Below are 23,690 nucleotides of genomic sequence, written 5' to 3'. Positions count from 1 at the left end.
CATTTCCTGAATTTTCAAAAACTACAGCGCACATTTGTTGCAGCAGGTTTAGAGATAATTGCGAAAAACTATCAAGAATCAACGAAATTTTCCCTTTTTATACAATTATTTAGTGTGTCCTTTTATTCGTTTTTTTTTRAATATCGTATCCGGGGCGTTTGAAGCAAGCACTTTTTATTCATGTTTTTACTTTTAATCTTAAAACTAATTGTAGAAGTAAGGAACTATTTGAATCGGCCATTTCAAAAATAATCTTAATCTAAAGTTACAGGATTATTCGCAACAAACTGTTTTATATCTATGTAGGTGAAAATATTTTAAATTAATATTTTAGTATCGCCTTTTCATAAAAAAGTGTAAAACTTTTTTCTTATGATAAAATTTTGCCATGATTTATTTCGACAATTGCTAACGCGACAAAATTTAAAATCTGTACGAGGGAATTCGCTTCTGGTACATTTTACAGGCGGTTTATCGATAGCTCATTTTGTGAGATCCAAAAATCTTTTATTTTGGTGTTATTTGCAAGATAACAATAGCTATTAACGTTGATAGTTTCGTAATAATCGATTAATTAGCTTCAGTTTGACGAATTTTCAAAAATTTGCAGCAGCTTCACTTCGTGCAGAGTGCAATTAAATAAGTAATTATTCGACGGTGGAAGGCACGAGAGCGTAGCTTTCCACTCATCTAAAGAGTGAAAACGATGATCTAGTAGGTCTGGAAGTTTAATTTCCTTCCTGCCCTTGAGTCATTTTAGAAAAATTTTCAAATGTTTGCCTGTAAACTTGCCTTATTTCCACCAGTAAAATTTACATGCCTCATTTTAATAAATCTTTCATAAGGCACAAACCAGGCAATATTTTTTCTGTTGGTTCCTTCGGCAAGTGGAAACTCTGCGTTTACAAAGCTCAGAGTGTCATTGAAAAGCATCTTCTGGTTATTGTTTAATAAATATCCAAACATTTCGCTTCCCAGCTTTGATACTTTTTAAATTTAAACCAAAAAGATTTGATTTTCCAACTACTAAATGCTGTAGATCTATGAGCTTTTAGTGACTTTAGTAAGACCACAATGCTCGCTAGTAATGTTGAAAGTTTCGTAAGAATCTATTATTTAGCTACAGTATGGCGAATTTTCAAAAATCTGCTTACATGTCGCTTGGCAGCAACTTCAAATTATGCAGGAGGCTTTTCAATAGTACATTCTTTCACTTTGATGGTTGGATACACGAGAGTTATAACTTTCACTCACTTAGTGAGAGGAAAAGGAGCTCTATTAAGTCTGAAAGTTTGATTTCGATCATACCATGTACTAATTTTGGACAAATTTTCAAAAATGTTGGTTCCGCGCGCTCCAAAGGTTGATGGGAATCTGTCTATTACCGATTTTTATGCAAAATTTTTAAAAATCTGTTTCGAATTTAATTTTTCAACACTTTTAYATTATGCGGGATGCACGTTAATCATTCATTGCTTGTGATTAAAATTCGCAAAAGCTCCGTTTTTTTTTTGGCTGAGAAAAACGAAAGTTAGCTCTATTAACGCATTAAGTTTCATTTAGATCGTGCCATTATCTTCTGTGCTATTATTAAGTTTCTACAAATTTTAAGGATGTAACTGTGCTTAGAGGGATGAAATTATTGTTCGCCAATGTCCTTTTGATTACATTTTAAGGGATTTAATGAGAGTAATGTTTGCTTYCTATTGGAAATATGAAGGAAAACGCAGGAGTTTACGTTGAGCTCAATATGAGCAGATTGAAAGTCAATAAGAGAGTGGAAATAAATATATATCGTTCCTTACAGACATTAATAGATAGAAGACATACGAAGATATACAGTGTGTTTTTCATGCTAATATTGGAAAGGGGCGATAATTGGACCCACTAAACAAACACTTGAAACGAACGTATGCCGTAAATGTTCTAACTTTAGTGTGATTGTGTGATTCTTTTGATCTTAACGCTATTGTAGACCCTGAAGTAAAACGACTTTTGTTTCTCAAAGGAATAAAATAAGACGAAATAAAATCAAGGGGTCAAACTTTTGTATTTTAAGGCACCTAAAGCAGTCGAGTATTATTTTTTGTCCAAAAATGTTCAGGGCGGACGCTACTAATTTAATTAGTTAATTATTAATAATTAAATGAGTGTGTGTATATTAGAAAGCCAACCTTAATGAATTGAAGACATGCACAAAATTTCACACAGATATGGGCACAGTCGTTATAAAAAATAATATTTTTTACCGGAAATGTTAAGTGAAGGACTAGCGACCCCACAAGGTGTAAACATATTTTAATGGGGTTGATTTTCAATCGCGCATTTAACGGCTTTTGCTGCTTCTTTGTCAGTCGACTATCATGCAAAGAGATTCAGTCGATGTGTTTACATTTATTATGGAAGATGCGTATTAAGAAAATTGTTTATGATTTTCGAATCTTATTTTTTACTGAAATTAGTCACTTGTGTTATGTATTTTGCTTTTTATTATTATATTTAACTTATTTGACGAAATGTTCACGTATTAATGCACAACAATAATTCTTTAAGATATATATTTATTATGTATTTATACACAAATAGTTCGTAACAGTGCTGGCCTTCAACTCGAACTATCGTATTTCGTTGGTTCTTATATTGAAAATGGCCCATTTCTGTCCAAGAGATAAGAAATTTTATATCTTTTACAGTCAGTTTATAATAAAAAAATTATCAAAAAATCACAGTTTTCTTTTAATTGAGAAAGAAATTGCAAATTTTAACAATTAATAACTTACTTAATTCCGATAAGGACCCCAGATAAAACGTCTTGTTATCTTACATGTAAAACTTTTCAACAACAGCGAACAGTTTGTATACATTTTTGAATTTTATTTGCTATTTTTCCTAGTCAAAACCTTGAGGTCAACATCGTTCACTTTCTCCTCCAAGTCCCAATCTTGTCGCTTTCCACTGGCAAAGAGGACAAAAAATATGGCCCCAAAGAAATACAATCCTGCGGTTATATAGAAAATTATCCTCCATTGTTCCACCGTCTACAGACAAGACATGAGCTAAATATTAGTTTCTCAATAGGTGAAACCTGTAGGGAAAAGGGGGAAAATTGAGAAAAAATAGACGCGCAGGAGAAAAATCACTAGCAGTAGAAAGCTGGATGCAAGCAATTGAGAAATATTTAGGATCAGCTGTGAGTTAATAAATGCATGAAAAGCCGCGCGTTGATTGATGATGAGTTTGGAAAATTGCTAGAAGCACATTAGTGAAAGTTTTGGCTAAAAATTAAATTTATCCAGAAAAATTTCTGATAGTGAGCATCAAAACTTGCACAATTTGTAAGGCATTTATTCCCAATTAAATGCTTTTCCAGAGACAATTTCTTTCTGAATGCTCCGATTTATAATTAGTTGATACTAAAAACGATATTAGATGATAACAAAACTATCCCCCAATTCAGCGTTAATTGTAAACAATATTAATGGAGCTTTCGAGATTAAGAGCTCCGGTTCAGTTGCATTTTTGGASATATCAAAAGCTTTTGACTGGATGAGGCAGAAGATACTTTTTTGGGAACTGAAAGAAGCGACTGAAATCCGTTTCGCAATGAAACAAAACAACGAAAACTTAAAATCGCAACGTTTGCTCGCTTTGCATATGCAGGTGATACAGTTAGAGAGAKAAATCAACCAAGGAACAAGAGCTAACGAAACAAACATACACATAACTTCATCAGAAAGAGACTGGGTTTTACTAAGGACACTAAAAGGGACTTATAATTAGTGAAATTTCCTCGATTATGAGCGAGAAGTACGGGAAGAACCGACTCTTGAAACCAATCATATCATTATTTTCAAGCCAATATGARCCTATGRTTCCAAAGCAAAGAACTAAGGTGMTTTGGTAACGATCACGTCAAAGTACCAACTCTGGTATAAAGAGGAGCATCAAAAATTAACTCTGAAGGAATTAAGGGAAGAATCCAGTTCTAGTGGCTACAAAACTTGTTTCAYCCTAATCTACAGATTTTCAATCAAAGGGGACGTTATTCAGGTAGTAGGTTTATCAGGATGTGTAGAGCAGATCTACACACGCTGAGATAGGAATTATCAGAAAGGTTAGGAACAGTCGAGCATTTCCTGCTTACCAACAGTATAAAGCCGATTACCAACCAAACCAAAGCAAACAAATAATTAAACAAGCGAAAAACTCTAAACTTACCGGATTATCCGTTGAAATAACATATCCAGCAATAGTCGGACTGATAATGCCAGGCACTGTTCCCCAAGTATTGGCAATCCCAAACACCAAGCCAGAGTGAAGAGGAGCAATATCCAGCGCGTTTACTCTATAGTTAAGAAATGTATCTTACCGACTTACCTGAAAGGTTAAAGCTTGCTCTTACCCCACAGTTGCAATAGCAAAAGCCCCCAAACCCACAGCCATTGCAAGGCAAAAGACCGTCCCAGCCGCCTGTCCCCAAAAGGCTGCGCCTAACATGAATCCGGTCTGCGAAAAAAATCCGATGCACATAAATGTCTTCCTGGTTTTGGTGAGTGTTAGCCATTTTTTCGCGATAATTCGATCGGCCAATTGACCGCACACATGCATCATAATCGATATGGAAATATAGGGCAACGCCGAAGCCAGTCCGGACTTGGAAATGTCGAACTGAAAAACATCTGAAACATTTTTTAATCAGCAATCGCAAATAAATTTGCTGATTTTGTTCCACCTTTGAAATACTTGGGCAGTAGAGTTAGCAGCGTGTAGAAGCCCCAGGTTTCGCAAAACAGGGCCACATTCAGCGACCAAACAGCCCCAGAGGTGAACAAAGCCTTCCATTGAACTTTGTGCGCTTTGGAAACTTGCGAGGCTCTCAGCGAGTGTTCAATGTAATCACGCTCTTCAGGCGATATTTTAGGGTCGGTTTGAGGAGATTCGGATGTCGCGTACACCCAGGCAGCAAACCACAACAAACCTACAGACCCTATGGGAGGAAAACTCCTCATCAACACCTAGGGAGATAATCTGGGTCAATTGAGGTTACCGGAGAACCAAAAAATGCTCCTCCAGCCGGCGATTTCTCCTAGATAGGCGAAAAACATCAGAGCAAACACGGCTCCTAGGTAACTCCCAGACATTGCTTGCGTTGTCGATCTGCTACGCTCAGAAGGAGGAATCCACTTTACCCAAAGCACATACAAGCTTGAGTAAGTTACGCCCTGAAAAAGTTTACTTTACTTGAAATTTTGATGATCAAAATGACTCGCCAAATGAACTGTAACATGAAATGTAACAGACTAATTTTTTTTTTAAATAGCTAAAATTTTAACTGTGCTCTTATCAAAATGCATCTTGTGTAATCCTACGAAACAACATCAGTCCACATGTCCAGGCAAGGTTTGAAGTTGCTTCATTTGGTTGAACCAAAATCAATTTTTTACCAACGATCTGCAGGCAAAAAAGCACATTTTTGCCTAAGGTCTAAGGCATTGAAAGGAATCACTTTTCTTCGCATACAGATTAAATTTAAAGCTTCATTCTCCACTGCCTCAAAATAAAAGGTTTTTCGGACAAAACCCCGGAATTTTGGGCAGTTTTTTATGTGCGCTACTTTCCCAGTACATTCTTGAAAAGGTCGTTTCTCAGGAACCACATAACATATCAACCTTAGACTTCTAGTAGTCTTTAAAAGAAGCTTCGCTTTAGTTATGGTGCAAACTTGAGTCCAATCTAATAAAAAGTTTCCTTGCGATGAAGTCCGAAACGTTGGGCAGCCTTTGCGTGGTTTCTACACTTTATTCGTCAAGGAGTAATTTCTCAAGAACGTGATGAGATAGCAGCTTGTGGCTGGCAGCGGCTTTTAAATCACGTTTCACTTGAAATATGGTGTAAACTTCGGTAAACTCTTGCTAATAGTTTCTTCGGAATAAATTCAGAAATTTTGGGCAGTTTTCTACTTTGAGGAAATTTCGAAGTACATTTTTCAAAATGCAATTTGTCAAAAGCCAGTTGAGATATCAAGTTGCGGCTTCTAGCAGCGCTTAAAGGAAGCTTTACTTTATGGTGCAATCGTTAGCAGAATCTAGTAAACATTTTCTGCGGATTGAGCAGCAGAACTTTGGGTAGTAATATACTTTGCGCAGTTTTCGCAGGACATTTTTCAAGAATACATTTCTCGAGAACTAATTGAGATATTACGTGGACATGTCTAGGGCCTCTAAAGAAAATACTGCTTTAATTATCGTATGAATTTGAGCAGAATCAAGGAAAACATTTATTCGACATGAATTCCAGAACTTTGGCTTATTTTTCCACTTTGTGCTGTTTTTGAAGTAGTTGCTTCAAGGAGCAATTTCTCGAGGATGAGTTGTTGTATAAGACTGCGGCTTTTAGCAGCCTTTAGAGAAAGCTTTAGTTTAATTGTGGTGCAAAGTTGAGAATAATCTACTAAAACATTTTGGCTTTATGAATTCAGGAACTTTGAGCAGATTTTGACTTTGTGCGGTTTTTGCAGAATATATTTCAGGAGAACCTTTCTTAAGAGCTAGTTTGCATATTCGCGTTCTACTTCTAGCAGCTCTTAAAGAACAGTTTGCGTTAGTTATTGTGTGAGTTTTGGCAAAATTGAGCAAAAAGTTTCTTCGAAATAATTTCCGGAACTTTTAGCAGTTTTGTAATTTGCGCGATTTTTGCAGTACATTCTTCAAACGACTATTTCTCCAGTACCAGTTAAGAAATCAGCTTACGGGTGATAGCAGCCTTTAAAGAAACTTTTACTTTAATTATGGTGCAAACCTGGGTAGAATATCGTGAAACCTTACTTCGGAGTGAATCCCGGAACTTTGGGAAGTATTTTATTGTGTGAGGTTTCGGCAGGATATTTTTCAAGAGGTCATTTCTCAAGAACTAGTTAGCATATCAGTTTAATGGTTTCAGCATCCTTTAAAGAATGTTTCATTTCAATGATGGTGTGAAATTAGACAGAAATTAGAAAAAAGTTTGTTCAGAATGGATTCCCGAACATTGATAAATTAATTACTTTGTGCGGTTTTTACAAGATATTTTTAAAGAGGCTATTTATCAAGAACCAGTTGAGATGTTAGCTTGCCACTTCCAACCTCATTTAAAGAAAGATTCACTTTAATAATTCTGTGAAATTGGGCAAAATTTAATAAAGAGTTTCTCCGGAATAAAATTCTAAACTTTGGGCAGTTTGCTACTTTGCGCGGTTTTTGCCGGACATTCTTGAAGCGGTCGCTTCTCAAGTAGCACTTGAGATAACAACTTTCGGCTGCTAGTTCCGTTTAAAGAAAGCTTTACATTAATTATGGTACACACTTGAGCAGAATCTAGCAAAAAATGTATTCGAAAGGATTGCCGAAACTTTGGGCAGTATTTTACTTCATGAGGTTTTCGAAGGACCTTTTTCAAGAGGCGAAATCTCAAAAACCAGTTGAGCAGTTAGCTTGGCACGTATAGCGACCTCTCAAGAAAGCATTACTTTACTTATCATATGAAATTGGGCAGAATCTAGCAAAAAAATTTTTCGAAAGGATTGCCGACACTTTGGGTATTTTACTTTGTGCGGTTTTTGAAGGACATTTTTCAAGAAGCCATTTCTCAAAAACCAGTTGAGGTCTGACTCGTCCAGCGGCCTCTCAATAAAGCATTACTTTAATTTTCATAATAAATTGGACAGAATCTAGTAAAGTATTTCTTCGGCATGAATTCCGGAACTTTGAGTTATTTTTCCACTTTGTGCTGTTTTTGAAGTAGCTGCTTCAAGGGACAATTTCTCAAGAACGAGTTGTTATATAAGATTGCGTCTCTCAGCAGCCTTTAGAGAAGGCTTTAGTTTAGTTATGGTGCAAACTTGGGAAGAATCTAGTGAAATTTTTTGGCGTAATGAACTTAGGAACTTTGGGAAGATTTTTACTTTGCGCGGTTTTTGCAGTATCTTTTTCAGGAGACTATTTCTCAAGAAGTAGTGAGCAAAATCGCGTGGTACTTTGAGCGGCTCTTAAAGAAACGTTTGTTTTAGTAACTGTGAGTTTCGGCAAAATTAATCAAAGAGTTTCTTCGAAATGAATTCCGGAACTTTTGGCAGTTTTCTAATTTGCGCGGTTTTCGTAATATATTTTTCAAGAGACCATTGCTCCAGTAACAGTTAAGAAATCAGCTTGCGAATTGCAGTAGCCTTTACAGAAAGCTTTACTTTATTCATGGTGCAAACCTGGGCATAATTCAATAAAACCTTTCTCGGAAAAGTTCGGAAGGAATACCGGAACTTTGGGGAGTAATTTATTGTGCACAGTTTCGATAGGACATTTTTCAAAGGGTGATTTCTCAAGACCCAGTTTGCATATCAGCTTGCCGCTCTCAGCATCGTTTAAAGAATGCTTTATTTCAATGATGCTGTGAAATTAAGTACAAACTAGTAAAAAGATTGTTCGGAATGAACTCCGGAACATTGGGAAATTAATTACTTTGCGCGGTTTTTGCAAGACATTTTTTAAGAGGCCATTTCTCAAGAATCAGTTGAGATGTTGGCTTGCCATTTCCAGTCGTATTTAAAGAATGCTTCACTTCAATCATTGCGTGAAATTGAGTAAAATTTAGTGAAAAGTTTCTTCGGAATTAATTCCAGGGCTTTGGGCAGTTTTCTACTTTGCGTAGTTATTGCAGTACATTCTTCAAGCGGTGGTTTCTCAAGTAACAATTGAGATTACAATTTGCGGCCGGTAATTCCCTTTACTCTAATTTTGAAGAAGCCTTTACTCTAATTTTGTTGCGAACTTGAGCCGAATCTAATAAAGGTTTCTTCGAAATGATTTTCGGAACTTTGGGTTATTTTTCCACTTTGTGCTGTTTTTAAAGTAGCTGCTTCAAGGGGCAATTTCTCGAGAACGAGTACTTATATAAGATTGTGGCTTTTAGCAGCCTTTATAGAAAGCTTTAGTTTAATTATGCTACAAAGTTGAGAAGAATTTAGTAAAATGTTTTGGCTTGATGAATTCAGGAACTTTGGACAGATTTTGAGTTTGCGCGGTTTTTGCAGAATATATTTCAGGAGAACATTTCTCAAGACTAGTTTGCATATTCGCGTTCTACTTCTAGCAGCTCTTAAAGAAAAGTTTGCGTTAGTCATTGTGTGAGTTTTGGCAAAATTGAGTAAAAAGTTTCTTCAGAATGATTTCCGGAACTTTTGCCAGTTTTGTAATGTACGCGGTTTTTGCCGTACATTCTTCAAGCGACCATTTCTCCAGTACCAGTTAAGAAATCAGCTTGCGGGTGGTAGTAGCCTTTAAAGAAACTTTTATTTCAATTATGGTGTAAATTTGGGCAGAATATAGTGAAACCTTAGTTCGGAGTGAGTCCCGGAACTTTGGGCAGTAATTTATTGTGTGAGGTTTCGGCAGGATATTTTTCAAGAGGTCATTTCTCAAGAACTAGTTTTCATATCAGTTTGATGGTTTCAGCATCCTTTAAAGAATGTTTCATTTCAATGATGGTGTGAAATTAGACAGACAATTAGAAAAAAGTTTGTTCAGAATGGATTCCCGAACATTGGTAAATTAATTACTTTGTGCGGTTTTTACAAGATATTTTTAAATAGGCTGTTTATCAAGAACCAGTTGAGATGTTAGCTTGCCACTTCCAACCTCCTTTAAAGAAAGATTCACTTTAATCATTCTGTGAAATTGGGCAAAATTTAGTAAAGAATTTCTCCTGAATAAATTTCTAAACTTTGGGCAGTTTTCTACTTTGCGCGGTTTTTGCCGGACATTCTTAAAGCGGTCGCTTCTCAAGTAGCACTTGAGATAACAACATTTGGCTGCTAGTTCCGTTTAAAGAAAGCTACACATTAATTATGGTACAAACTTGGGCAGAATCTAGCAAAAAATTTATTCGAAAGGATTGCCGAAACTTTGGGCAGTATTTTACTTCATGAGGTTTTCGAAGGACCTTTTTCAAGAGGCGAATCCTCAAAAACCAGTTGAGCAGTTAGCTTGACACGTATAGCGACCTCTCAAGAAAGCATTAGTTTAATTATCATAAGAAATTGGGCAGAATCTAGTAAAACATTTCTTGGGCATGAATTCCGGAACTTTGAGTTATTTTTCCACTTTGTGCTATTTTTGAAGTAGCTGACTTCAAGGGACAATTTCTCAAGAACGAGTTGTTATATAAGATTGCGGCTTTTAGCAGCTTTTAGAGAAAGCTTAAGTTTAATTATGGTGCAAACTTGGGGCACTTTGTGAAACATTTTGGCGTAATGAATTCAGGAATTTTGGGAAGATTTTAACTTTGCGCGGTTTTTGCCGTATATATTTCAGGAGAACATTTCTCAAGACCTAGTTTGCATATTCGCGTTCTACTTCTAGCAGCTCTTAAAGAACAGTTTGCGTTAGTTATTGTGTGAGTTTTGGCAAAATTGAGCACAAAGTTTCTTCGGAATGATTTCCGGAACTTTTAACAGTTTTGTAATTTGCGCGGTTTTAGCAGTACATTCTTCAAACCACCATTTCGCCAGTACCAGTTAAGAAATCAGCTTTGGGGTGGTAGTAGCCTTTAAAGAAACTTTTACTTTAATTATGGAGCAAACCTGGGCAGAATATAGTAAAACCTTAGTTCAGAGTGAATCCTGGAACTTTGGGCAGTATTTTATTGTTTGGGGTTTCGGTAGCATATTTCTCAAGAGGTCATTTCTCAAGAACCAGTTTGCATATCAGTTTGATGGTTTCAACATCCTTTAAAGAATACTTCATTTCAATGATGGTGATGATATAACTACTTTCCGCTATTAGTAGCCTTTAAAGAAAGCTTTGCTTTAATTATAATACAAACTTGAGCAGAATCTAGCAAAAAACTTATTCGAAAGGATTGCCGAAACTTTGGGCAGCATTTTACTTCACGCGGTTTTCGAAGGATCTTTTTCAAAAGGCCATTTCTCAAAAACCAGTTGAGAAGTTAGCTTGACACGTCTAGCGACCTCTCCAGAAAGCGTTGCGTTAATTATCATAAGAAATTGGGCAGAATCTAGTAAAACATTTCTTCGGCATGAATTCCGGAACTTTGGGATATTTTTCCCCTTTGTGCTGTTTTTAAAGTAGCTGCTTCAAGGGACAATTTCTCAAAAACGAGTTGTTATATAAGATTGCGGCTTTCAGCAGCCTTTAGGGAAAGCTTTAATTTAATTATGGTCTAAATTTGGGAAGAATCTAGTGAAACATTTTGGCGTGAATTAAGGAATTTTGGGAAGATTTTTACTTTGCCCGGTTTTTTCAGTGTAATTTTCAAGAGACTATTTCTCAAGAACTAGCAAACAAGTACCAATCTTGAAATCAATTTTTCAGTGTTTGGTAGGAAGTACCTACTTACCTCAAACACTCCCATGAGTATCCGGGCTACTAACAGCGCATAAACGCTGAGTTCCGCCAGCCAAGGGCTGATTAAAGTAACCAGGGCAGTAACAGCAATGCCTCCACCAAAAACCAACTTTCCTCCGATTTTATTCCCAATTAAACCTCCGAGTAATTGCGTAGTGATGTAACCGTAAAAGAAGGAGCTCAATATGTAGCCCTGGATAACGTTGTCCCACTCGAACTCTGGACCCTGGAATGTTGAAGAGATTGAGCCTAAGATTTTTAAGTTTCTTTTCACTTACTATATTAACTACGGTTCCATTGCCTAAAGTTGTATAGCGGTTTTGGGTCATAATCACAATCCCGATGCTCATGTTGGTGCGAAGAAGGTAAATGTTGAAGTAACCGCAAAACACCAACATTGTCAGCACGTACCTTCTTTGCGTCCATATTTTCCATGTAGCGGCAGGTTTTCTAACAGAAAGAATAAATTACACCAGCAGTCCACGAAAATATAACTCAATCTGCCTACTTATCCTGATCAGTTTTGCCACTTTCCATAATATAAAGGCTTAGAAGTTTGTATAATGTAACACATACACATAAGTTGACCGCTAAGTACCAAAAATCGACAATAATAAATGAATAAATACTTATAATATTGTCTGATTCGTCGTATAAGTCTTAGGGTTATCTTTTCCCACTGTCTGCGTTTTAATCGCAGACTTAACTTTTATGGTCGGTTTTAAAGTGAAACTGTGATTTTACTACGATATCAGTTTTGCTCATATGAAATGATTAGATAAATATGTAATTCAAAGAGTAAATTGGATAATTTTCTTAAAACAGTTGACAAAGTGCAAGCAAGAAATCTTACTTGCGGCTTTAATAAAACCGCTCTATATACAAAATAGAAAAACAAAATTGATAGAGTCTGTCAGAGTTTCTGTGTTTTACGAACATTCATGTGAACCAATGAAGTAGGATTAAACAGTTTTAAGTAAATTAGACCGGAAAAACTGTAGGGACTAAATTAAAGAGTGAATTCCACAGAAAGGCAGATACGAATCACATTCGAAGTGGAAGCCGGAAGTATGGACTGAAAAAGTAATGTAAGGAAAATCAGATGTTGAGTGAATATGATGATTAGAATCGATGAAAGCAGCCTATTAAGTACTAAAGCACTTAAAAGATGTGAAACTGCTAAATTGTTGACACAATATTCTAATAACCTCGAGAGGGAAAAAATGATACTTTAAAGCATCTAAAAGTGAAATTTTATCGGACCATTCCGGTGCAAAGGTGTCGAGTTTGGCATCAAAAATGAACCAAAACTTTCAGTATTTCTTATAAATTAGTTTGTTTTTATTTTCGGTTTGCTTCACCTTTAAACTAGCGCCAAATTCCCCGCTTCTTTCGTTCATTGAGAAGCGAATTGTGCAAGTTTAGTAAAGTTTTTCTTAACGAGGGCATTTTTTAGAAGAAGAAATTGCGGAATGCTTAATATTACAGCGCAAAGTTTCAGTAACAATCGTTTGCGAATAAACTTTTATACACAAAACCCTCAATTCTGTAGATTAACATTTGAAAAAGTGATTTGTCAACTTTATAAGTGTTTTCCTATTATATAAGTATTTACATTTTTATATTAGACAAGGTCTCATTAATTTTTTACGTTTGTAGATCATTTATAGTTTAACATCGAGTTTAATTGCAATCGAGATTAATTGCAAAATAGTTGAGTTAAGAAGCTGGGATACCGATATTTTTAACGCGAAAAATGTTTCCTGAAAGATAGAAACCATATAACACGCTCTTTTCTTCAAGATATAAAATTCATCTGCAGGCCTACATATATAAAATGCCAAAAACTATCCCATTACGACTTAAAGTACAGAGTTTCATTAACCATTATTCAGATAATCATCCATTAACATTTCAGTCACCTTGCATGTTTATTTATAACTTTTTGTTGTTCTACATCGTATCGTCGTGCTGGAATCAATTAAATAAATAAATAAATCCTCACTCATGGCCCATAAGATAAGAAGCGGAAAGTGAGTGGGGAATCAAATAGTACTGTTTGTAAATTTGCTCATTCCATCAGGCAAAAACTTTTTTTAAATTCCAAAAAAATTCCAAAAATTGCTGATTTGAATTCATGCATTTAACTTAAGGCGAAACTTCGCTCGTTTGAGCTTTAGAAAACAACCATTTCCCACCTTTAATGATTCTTAAAGAAAAAAAATCTGCGAATGTTAAATCCGGCAGTTTCGATGGTCAAACCGTTCACACACAGCTCTGGACGGTTGATTTTTAGAGCATTTTTTCTGCGACTGTGGATATATTCATGACTTTACTAATAGTTTTCAAGGTATCGAGCTTAAATTTGCTAAATAGCTACAGTTCTTGCAGGATAAAGCCTTTGCTGAATGAATGTTCATCAGCCCGCGCCCAGAACGTTATGTGACTAATGAGGTTTTATGGAAAAGCCTAACCTCTAAAGAGACGGAAGTCAAAAATTCATGAATTAAAGTGCCTCGAAAGTTTCACAAATTAAATCTAGAAAATGGCTAATAAGATCTGAATAATCATGAAGATTTCTTCGAGAGTCTTCTCTCATTGGGCTTTCACTTTATGAAAGTTAGGCTGATATTTCTAATCTTTATAAAGATAGAAGGTCCAATGTTGAATTTTACTGGATATTGTCGAAGCTTTTCAACCCTCTATCTCCGAAACTGTTAACCAAACTGAATAAACATTGGAAACTTTTGGAAAGGTTGTGTTAGGTTTTATCAGGAATTGCTAATCTCTAAAAGTTAAACGCAAAATTAAGTTGAACGATTCCACAATTTAATGGAAAAAATGGATATTTTGACTAAAGAAACAGAAAATCGAACGAAATAGTAAATTATCTTATATCATCTTTAAATAAAAGTATTAAAGGTTGAGCTCTTTGCAAGCTCCTCGATTGATTCATATTGTTTTCAAAGCGAAAACTTGATGATTTGCTCAAGGAGTTTTGGCAAAAATGTACAGGTTTTGTTCATCAGCAACCGCTTTAAACAACCAACCAATAAGCTTTTACCTCATAGTCATGCTCTCAGCGTAGATAAAGAGTAAATAGTTAATTGCTTATTGCTTGCTTTGTGTCATTTTCCTGATCTGTATATTATTATTAAGTTTGTCGTTTTCTTCAACAAAGAACCTGAATAAGTAAGAAAAAAATTAAACATTAAGAGAACTAAAGAAAGGAGGATTTTTGAATTCCCATTTTACCCCCAAAATTTTGCATGATTTTTGAAAATCGTCAATTGCTCGCTTATTATCGATCGGAGCTAAAAAGTGAATGCCGACTTTTTTATGGGGCTTGAGACGGCCGATCGACGGTTAGAGTCAGTTCAGCTCTTTGGCTTATCAAGATATTGGCAGTTTTCTGAAACCCAAATTTTCGCGATTGTTGAAAGTGAAAAAATACCGTTTAGATAGTGCTCGATGAGCCCGCGATTTTATAAAGAATAACTTTTGTCCAATAGAAAGCTTCGTTTTTGAGACAAAAAATACAACGTAAAATTTCAAAAAAATCGCAAATACCCACAAAGATTGTTGGAAAATTTTGTTTCTAATTTTTTTTCAAACTCTTCCTTGGCAGGTTGTTAGACATGGAAAGGTTACAAGACAAATCGACTTTGGTTGGTTCAAAAATTGTTGTTTTAAATAACTCCATATAGAAAAAATCAAACTTTTAGAGTGTCAAACTAATCTATCGATAGGAGATCGATAATGTACCACCTGGGCTCTTATGATGGCGAAATTTTCATTTTGCTTTTTGAATGTCAAACACGCCGAATAATTGTTTTACTAAAAACGATTGTTTTGTTAATTGTTTTATTAATTAATAACATCCATTAGCTAAATATAAAAATAACTCACACAACTCACAGTCACAAAACTCCTCCAAGTGTTTCACTATTTTCAATTCTTCCATTAAATTTTGTTTTTGATAATAATTTTTAAAATTTTATTATCTGTCGAAGTGTCTTCCGAATTAAATTTTCTTCACTTCAGTTGACTTACAAAATGATCGATTCCAATGATTTTTCACACAAATGCACGGAAAATGAAGGATACAAGTACAAGTCAAGAAGCACAAAGAGACGAGTGCAACCAGATATAAAATGAAGTTTCGCCACTTGCAAATTTGCTCACAAAAAGAAAAATCTATAGATGTAAAGTCTGGATGCTTTGGCGGCCATTCAATTTATCCAACGCTCCGGCTACAGTGTTTTACAGATTTTCCAGATAATTTATCGCCTGTTGTTTCATTCGAGATGCAATTAGGTTCCCAAACACATCTGAACCCGAAATATTTTCAAGGATTATTCAGAGACAACGACTTTTGAACAGCTTCGTCGAGAGCGTCGAGTAGATGGCCGAAGATACTGTCAAATTTCATGGTTGAAAAGATTCGTGAGATCTGATGGACTGAAGCCATTAACCGTGGAAAAGATGCCTATCACGATTTCCCTTTTGAATGCCAATATCGGAGGCGGTCGTCGCTTACGAAATTTTCGCCTATTTTCGTCCAGTTTGGTCAGTCCACAGTTCTACCTGCCCAAGTCAACTACCTACCTAATTCTAATTGAGGTTTACCGGTACATTTTTTCGTCAATCTGCTAACACAGCACGAAATGTGCTAAACATTTCAATTTATTAAACCGATTAAAAATTGATCAGTTCAGCGAATCGTTAGTCTTTAGTCTGCGTTCATTAGGCGACCTTCTCCTATGTTATCTATGACGAGGCACATGTTTTAAAACATTAGTGATAAATTCTTCAAACGAAGTTTACCGTAACCTGCAAGCATGGGGACCCGGAGTCTTTTAAAAGACTGTTGGATACAGATTCTGGCCACTGTACTAGGTATGATTTTTAGTTCAATTTTTTAGGTGGAAATTTGAAAATTTGGAGGCTGGAAAGGTGAACTTATAGCACAACTGCCAATTAATTATGCTAAAAATAAGTTCAGTTAAGTTTAAAGAATATCGCACCGAATACGAGTGAAAGTAAAACAGAATTACGTTTTGATTTTTACAAATTCCAGTCATAATTAGTTAATAAGTAGTAGTTTAATTTATCAGCGCTCTAACTTTTATAAACGACATTTATTTCAAGTTTTATCGACGATTTTTTCGTATACTTTAACAAAAAACAGGTGAACGAGCTTCTTTTGCAATTGAGTTGCGAGTCCACGTTAAACTCTAACTCAAGAACTGAAAGTTAATGAAAACATGTTTTTTGCAAATAGGGAGCAAAACCAACTAAATTTTTTCAATACATAAATGACACTAACGAATAAACAAACGAGGATAATTTTTAACAAACTTTTATATCAATGTCTAATATTAATAAATTCGTGTTTTGTTCAAATATGTGTAGGTACACACTCTCTATGTGAGTGAGCTTTGAACTTGAACATTTCTCCTAAAGCAATTTAGAGATTTTATGGTTAAAATTACGGTTGCAGTCGTTTGTTTATCTTTGTCGTTTTTGTTTGCTCGTTCTTTTCATAGATTGTGTGGTAGATTTTGTGAAAGTCTTGTGGCATCCCTAGCTCAGAAGAAAATGAAACGAAAATTGTATTGTCGATGCAAATTTTCAGTTTGTAGACAAAAATACTTTGAGCTCTCATGCAAATTTTGGAAAAAAATGTACTATTCATGAACTTTAATATTTTCTGGGAAACCCGAAAATAATTGAAAGTTATGTTTAACTTAAAAAACGCTCAATTTAATGCTCTATTGTTTTTCGAATATAATCTAAAGACTACGAAAATGGACTACTTAATATTTGAGTTTAATATTGTCTATATTTACTTATTAATTAATTCTATATTTACTAGTAAAAAATTGAGCTTGATACGGTTTTTCAAGCAAGAGCTGAAAATTTGGGGAAAATGCACCATTAGATTTGCAGATTTTCTGAGAAAACGAAAATCAACTGAAAGTTATGGTTTATATGAAAAAATAGCTCAATTTTTGCGTTTTATTTGCGTGTTAGAAGTTGAGATTTGTAGCTGGGACGGATTTTCAAGTATGAACTACCCCAAATTTGGGAAAAATGAACTAAACTTTTCTCAGACAATATCGAATACCAATTGGTCTAAGAAAACAAAAAAACTGAAAATTGTATGGTATTTGAAAAAATAACAAAAATTGAATGCTCTACTTACTAGTAATAGATTGAGCTCTTACGGTTTATCTAATATGGGTTGAAAGCTACGAGAAATTTCGAAAAAAAGAGACTCATCTAGGCTCTAACATCAGACTCATCTAGACTCATCCACTTTCATGTAAAGGCATCACTATCCTTTACCATCCACTTGTAAAGTGATGTTTTTCATGAAAAATTTGCGCGATTTGGTGCTTTTTTTACTAATCGACAATGGAGCTTTGTAGCTCTTGCGGTTTTTCAAATATTAGCCAAAAAGTAGGTACGTAAAATTTGGGAGACATTTATCCATTAAAAGTGATGCTTTCCACAAAAAAACGTACAATTTACTGCTCTAAACAAATTGAGCTCTGTTTCTAATATTAAGTAAAAACTATGCCAAATTTGATCAAATTAAACCACGCTTGATTTTTATACTTTCTCCGAAAACCAATAACAACTGAGTTGTATTTTACCTGAAAAATAGCCCAATTAAAAGCTCTATTTGCTAGTAATAAACGCAATGTCTTAAATATGAGCTGAAAGTTACGCGAAATTTGGGAAAAATTGGTCCATCTAGAATGATATTTTCTCATAAACCTGGGATCAATTGAAAATGATGCCTTACATTAAAAATTCCTGAACAATAACGCAATTGAAAGCTATATTTGCTGGTTAAAACAGATCTGAGTAGCTCTTCCAGTGTTTTAATATGCGCTGAAGGTTGGAAAAATTGGCCCAGGTAGAATTTTTATATTTTTTTCTATCTTGGAGATCAATTGAAAATGATGCCTTATATTAAAAATTTGTCATATTTATTGCTCTATTTGCTGGTAAAAAATGAGCTCTGCGGCTCTTACAGTCTAATAATATGAGCTGCAAACTACACAAAATTCGTGGAAAATGGACTTGAATTTTAATATTTTTTCACGAAACTGGTATCGATTGAATGCGCTACTTTACATCAAAAAACGAACCACTTAATGCTCTATTGAACTGTAAAAAATTGAGCTGGGCAGCTCTTACGGGTTTTCTAATATTAGCTAAAAAATTCACAAATTTGGCCAAAATTCACTAAGCTTGGTTTTTGCATTTTTTGAGAAAACTAATAACAGTTAAAAGTTATATTTTACCCGAAAAACTGCGCAATATAATTTCTTTATCTCTATATCTATCTACTCTCTTTGCTACATTTTCTCTTAATCGATTTGCTAGTAAAAAATGGAGTCCAGTAGCTCTTACAGTTTCTGTACTGTGAGCTAAAAGTTAAGCAAAATGTGCAAAAAATAAACTCATTTTGTCTCAGAAAACTGGGGTCAATTGGAAGCGTTGTTGCAAAATTTAGTGCTCTATCTGCCAGTAAAAATGGAGGTCTGTAGCTCCTACGGGTTTTCAAATATCAGCTAAAAACTACACCAATTTTAGTCAAAATGAACTAGTTTTTTTATAATTTCTTAGAAAAAATTGCTTTATTTATTATTAAAAAGTTGAACTCTATAGCCCTTGCCGTTTATCAAATATGAGCAACAAACTACTGAAAATGTGGAGAACATGGACTGATCATGGATTTTTATTTTTCTGAAAAAACCGAAAACAATTTAATGTTTTTCTTCAGATGTGAAATTCTCAATTGTTAATCTGATTTCAAAATATAAGTTCTTCAGTTTTTTCAGGACTATTTGGTTTCACTGAATTTGAAAAATCGGCGAAAAATATATTTACAGTTTCATATTTAAACAGAAAACGTGTTATTTTATCAAATAAAAATAAATTCAATGAAACAATTAAGAAATAAATGCAAGGTTAATTCAATAGAAAATCTGGATTTAAAAGAAACGTACTTGCGAAAAGTCCTTAAAAATGTTACTACAATAGACATTATTAAATATGCAGTACTTTTACAAATTTCAAAATTGATCGTCGTAAACAGGGAAAAAATGACATCGAGTCCCGTTAACAATTCATTAGATTTACGACTAAAAAAGTCAGGCTGAATATCTAACCTTCCAATTAAGACAAACAATTTTTTAAGCATTTAAATTTTTGCGCTTAATTTCAATTTATCGGCTAATTGATTAAAATGTTGAACCGAATCAGATGCAATTTTCAATTAACGCTAAACCCGTTATAAACAAACGATTTTTTGTTCGGAGTTCAACTATTTATGATTAAATCAACCGATTGATGACCAAAACGCGTCTATACAGTAAAAATTAGTGTCTATTGATATCAAGGACGCATTTCAGTTGACAATTACCATTGTAATTAATTGGCCCATTAAAACGGTTTCTTTAACACAATCAAAAGTTGCAGACAATATTTATGTTTATAATGCTCAATTAGATGCTATTTTTATTCGTAGATGATTTATAACTGTATTTAATTGAAATATTCACACATGTGACTGCCGGGTAAAAATATGTTTCACTCTCTTATGATAATTTTTGGAGGAAACTGTTGAACAGAGAAAACAAAAAAACTGACAAGCCTTTGCAAAAGAAAGTTCTGACTGAATTCGGGTGAAGAATCCAATCAGGCAGGGATTCAAGCCAAAGTCTTCCGATATATTATTGTTTATATGCGCCATAAATTTATAGCATTTTTCGTGACACTGATAATATCTTAAACGGGGAAAAAATGACATCAAAGTAAATACAATTTAAATAATCTGAATTTCGTATCATCCTTTCAAGGCCGTGCAGATAATAAACAAGCGATGTTTTCTGAAGAATTCGACTTCGACTTGTTTTTGTCAATCGACTTCAGAATATTTTTAATTGAAATTCAAAAACGAGAGAAAAAAACCTGAAGTAAGATCAGCAGAAAAATGTCTAAATTCTAAAATATGTATGTATTTGCAATAAGAATGAAGAAGAATTATAGAAAAAGCATGTTAAATAAAAGACGTTTAGAAGCAAAGTAAATACCGTAATGCGTATTAGCAAAGTAGTATTTTGAAAGTGCCTTCACATAATGCAAATAGCAACGATCAGTGTCAGATAATACATTTCTAAATTACTGAAAACGAGTCGCATAAAAATGAATATTCGTCAGCTAATTTACCTGTAAAATGTCAACTGTTGTATGTATTACAATGTGTACTGAAATGCTCTAAACTGCATTACCACTGCTGTTTTACATATTTCCGCGATTATGCACGTAGAAATGCAGAATATCATTTAAATGTGACTGAGGCAACAAAATAAGTTTGTGAATTAAAGCTAGAACTCAATGTACAAAGTGATCCAAACATGATAAATTATATCTAAATTATATTATTTATTAATATTTGCGAAAATTAATAGAATAAATTGTTGTTTTTTTTTCAAAATCACTAATTAATTTTATTTAAATTCTATTCTACCCGCATTAAAAGCTTAGCATTTACGAAGTTAATTATTTTTAAAGGGATGTTATTGAAACATTTGCTGCATCGAAATTGTACTTATGGTAAAAGGATTATGATACTAGCACTTATAATTTAAATGTATTATATTAAACACATATTTTGTATGTGCATTTTTTACATTTTTTACAAATAAAAGTAGCAATATTCAAACGATTTGGTTTTCGGTATTTCGAACTTATTTATCTTGCTCAGAGTCATTTGTCTACAGTCAGTAAATGCTTTTTTGACCAGCGCAAATAATTTTTTTGTGGTCTTTGATGAAATTTGTGTTTCCAATTTTGTTACTTTAATATATTTTGTACAATAACATGTATTTCACATGCAGATTGTACAGCTAACGCAAAATTACAGTTGTTTTCTCTTTTTTAATTAAAGGAAATTGGTTTTTCACGAAAAGAACATCCTATTTTTTAATACGGATATTTTCATACAAATTGAAGTGGGAATTTGCAAAACCTTTATTAGAACATTTCCCAAAAAATACATCTGCAATGCAGATTCTGTGAGAATATCTAGGTGTCTCTTATTTTTTCGACAAAAGTAACATAAAAAATAAAAAAATTACTTCAAATGCAGGAAGACTCCAAATTGGCGTCACTGTTTTAAGGAATTACTCGGAGAGTACGGGAAAATGTTTAAAAATAAATTTATTTTAAAGAAGCATTTTATACTTTACCAATAAGCATAATTTGTCGTATGTGTGGTTTTAAGTTGGTGGTAACTAACTAAGAATAACTCAGTAATTTCGAACACCCACCTTCTTTGGGGAGACTGTAAATCTTTTAATATTTATACATGATAAATGCGTATTTTCCGTGTATAAATAATGGTTTTAAGAAAATTAATTCTTCTGAGAAAGTAAAAGTTGTTACACAATGTTAAAGTAACTGCAATTGAAGAACGTGTTGAATTTGTTAGAAACAAGCAAGCAACGCATGGAACCATTTAAAGGCTTTGCGTATAATTTCCTGCATCTCAAACTTTTGGCTACACTTTTATCGATCTGGTAACTTTTTTCAGCATGAAACTTTCCTATAAAAAGGAAAATTAATATAATTTATTGACGATTAGCAATGCATCAAATGTTTGGAAATTTACGTATAGTGAATTCAAAAATGATTCTTTTCCGGTATCTACGAACGAAAGTCGTTGACTTATAACAGTATTAAGATTAAATTGAATTTATCAAGATTTAAGCTCAAATTTTTCTGTAATCGTTTGATGATGATCCTTGGGCGTTTGGCCTGTATTAGATTACACTGAGCGGCTTATTTAACTATTCCTATTATCAATGTAACCATCAAGTTCTATTGAATTTTAAACCTTAGTTCCTAAAGCAAATACAAGTTTTCCTGAATCACTTTGAAAATTGGGCATTTTGATTCAGCCCTGATAAAAAAAGCCTCCAAAACGATAAACAGGATTGTATTTTCATCAGATATGTGTGTTTTGCGTGCTTTTTCGTTTGCTTAATGATACGATGATTCAGCTATTTTCAACCATTTCTGAGTTATAGACTGTTAAAGACTTGAACAGTTTGAGAATTGTTTTTGCACCATTTTTGCACCTATTAGAGGTGTGATAAACGGTATTTTTACAACGTTCCAGTTTCAACTTGGTAATAGGTTTCAAAATGCGGTTCCGAAAGGAACATGTTATTTTTTAATTTTTTCATTAAAACTGCACAATAATGTTGATAGTAGAAATGGTGATGATATATGATGATTTCCTTTATTAAAAACATAATTATTAACATTGGTAAACTTAAAATAAAATATTCTAAAATCAAAAACAAAACATGGGTCAGAAGTAACTACTTAAAATGGAGTGATTAAATAAAATATACGGTTTATATGCGAAAATGTTTAAAAATCTCATTGTTTAAAGATTAATTAACATTTAAGAATAATTTATTTGCAGATGCTTTTTACTGAGTCCAGTTCTTCGCTCGTTTATGATAGCACCCGCTTTAGAAAATAATCTATCGCATTTCGTGTCACAATAACATCAAACAGAAATGCGTGTTTTAGCAAACATGGACGAAGTATTACTCGAGTTAATTTTGGTACCACCAAAAAATACTTAAATAAAATATGTCGACCTTACAACGTCTGTTACTATTCAAATAACTTCATTCATTCATCGTCATTTCATCTCTGACTGAATTTATATTTAAAAATGGCCAGCTTGCTTAAATGCAGGTGCACATTCTGCTTAAAACGTTTGTTATTTTACATTTCCACTGTGAAGAAAATCTCTTTTTTTTAGAATCGTTACAAAATGTTAGAAAACTAAATACTTATAGACTAAAAATGCTGAATTATATCATCGCAGCAACTAAACAAATTTTCTCTGATCTGAACAAACTGAACAGTTCTCCAGGAACAGTGAATACGTGTGCGTATTATTAGGTAATACAGGTTCCACGTTTGGAACACTGTTATTTTAGCGGTTACGTTAAATACCGACCATCCCTATCACCTATTTCTTTGGAGGCCAGAAAGAACAATGAAACTTACTTGGTGAAATAGAGTTCTTGGGACCGGCTATGAAAAAAGTCTTCACAACGATCGATATTTTCAGTCCATCAAAAGACAGGACACGCTAAACTTCTCGGCCCTAGAAGGAAACACTGGCCTACTCCAAACTTCACTGTTTGCTTGAACTGAATTCAATCATTAAGTCAAAAGAGATAGACTTTC

The 23,690-nt window shown here is 33.9% G+C and overlaps 2 protein-coding genes across 4 annotated transcripts in view; one reads left to right on the top strand and one right to left on the bottom strand.

Annotated features, from left to right (window-relative positions):
• Positions 1–2,541: 2,541 nt before the first annotated feature.
• On the bottom strand, positions 2,542–20,713 carry LOC109539919 (sialin). Of its 3 annotated transcripts, XR_002172145.2 has the most exons (9): positions 11,902–12,502; positions 11,672–11,843; positions 11,386–11,619; positions 5,048–5,222; positions 4,733–4,987; positions 4,403–4,679; positions 4,219–4,345; positions 2,781–3,038; positions 2,542–2,657 (listed from the first exon to the last, which is right to left on the bottom strand). XR_002172145.2 is itself a non-coding variant. In XM_048669698.1 (8 exons), exons 2-8 carry the CDS (start codon positions 11,789–11,791, stop codon positions 2,874–2,876), a joined length of 1,353 nt encoding a protein of 450 aa, XP_048525655.1. In that variant the 5' UTR covers positions 11,792–11,843; positions 20,643–20,713; the 3' UTR covers positions 2,542–2,873. The 3 variants fall into 3 exon arrangements, 2 of the variants coding, with proteins under 2 accessions (XP_048525655.1, XP_019763559.2); XM_048669698.1 differs by lacking the exon at positions 11,902–12,502 and adding an exon at positions 20,643–20,713 and having other exon boundaries at positions 2,542–3,038; XM_019908000.2 differs by having other exon boundaries at positions 2,542–3,038.
• The window catches only part of LOC109539920 (facilitated trehalose transporter Tret1), a gene marked incomplete in the record, with an annotated part of 9,664 nt that continues 1,830 nt past the window's right edge, over positions 15,857–23,690 (top strand). The window contains 1 exon segment of the mRNA XM_048669699.1: positions 15,857–16,292. Within this exon segment, the coding sequence (XP_048525656.1) occupies positions 16,235–16,292 (58 nt within the window).

The sequence above is a fragment of the Dendroctonus ponderosae genome, unplaced genomic scaffold (genome assembly GCF_020466585.1).
Source record: "Dendroctonus ponderosae isolate FM_Combo_2020 unplaced genomic scaffold, Dpon_F_20191213v2 Dpon_F_20191213_9, whole genome shotgun sequence".
Classification (NCBI taxonomy): domain Eukaryota; kingdom Metazoa; phylum Arthropoda; class Insecta; order Coleoptera; family Curculionidae; genus Dendroctonus; species Dendroctonus ponderosae.
The sequence above is the reverse complement of the archived record's forward strand: the minus strand, read 5'-3'. Positions and strand labels throughout refer to the sequence as shown.

Excerpts from the sequence above, each read along its gene's own strand:
- LOC109539919 (XM_019908000.2), bottom strand. The coding sequence starts at position 11,930 with ATGGAAAGTGGCAAAACTGATCAGGATAA. Across the intron at positions 4,680-4,732 it reads ACTGCCCAAGTATTTCAAAG|ATGTTTTTCAGTTCGACATT; the intron begins GTGGAACAAAAT and ends AAAATGTTTCAG. Across the intron at positions 3,039-4,218 it reads TTATTTCAACGGATAATCCG|ACGGTGGAACAATGGAGGAT; the intron begins GTAAGTTTAGAG and ends TCTTGTCTGTAG.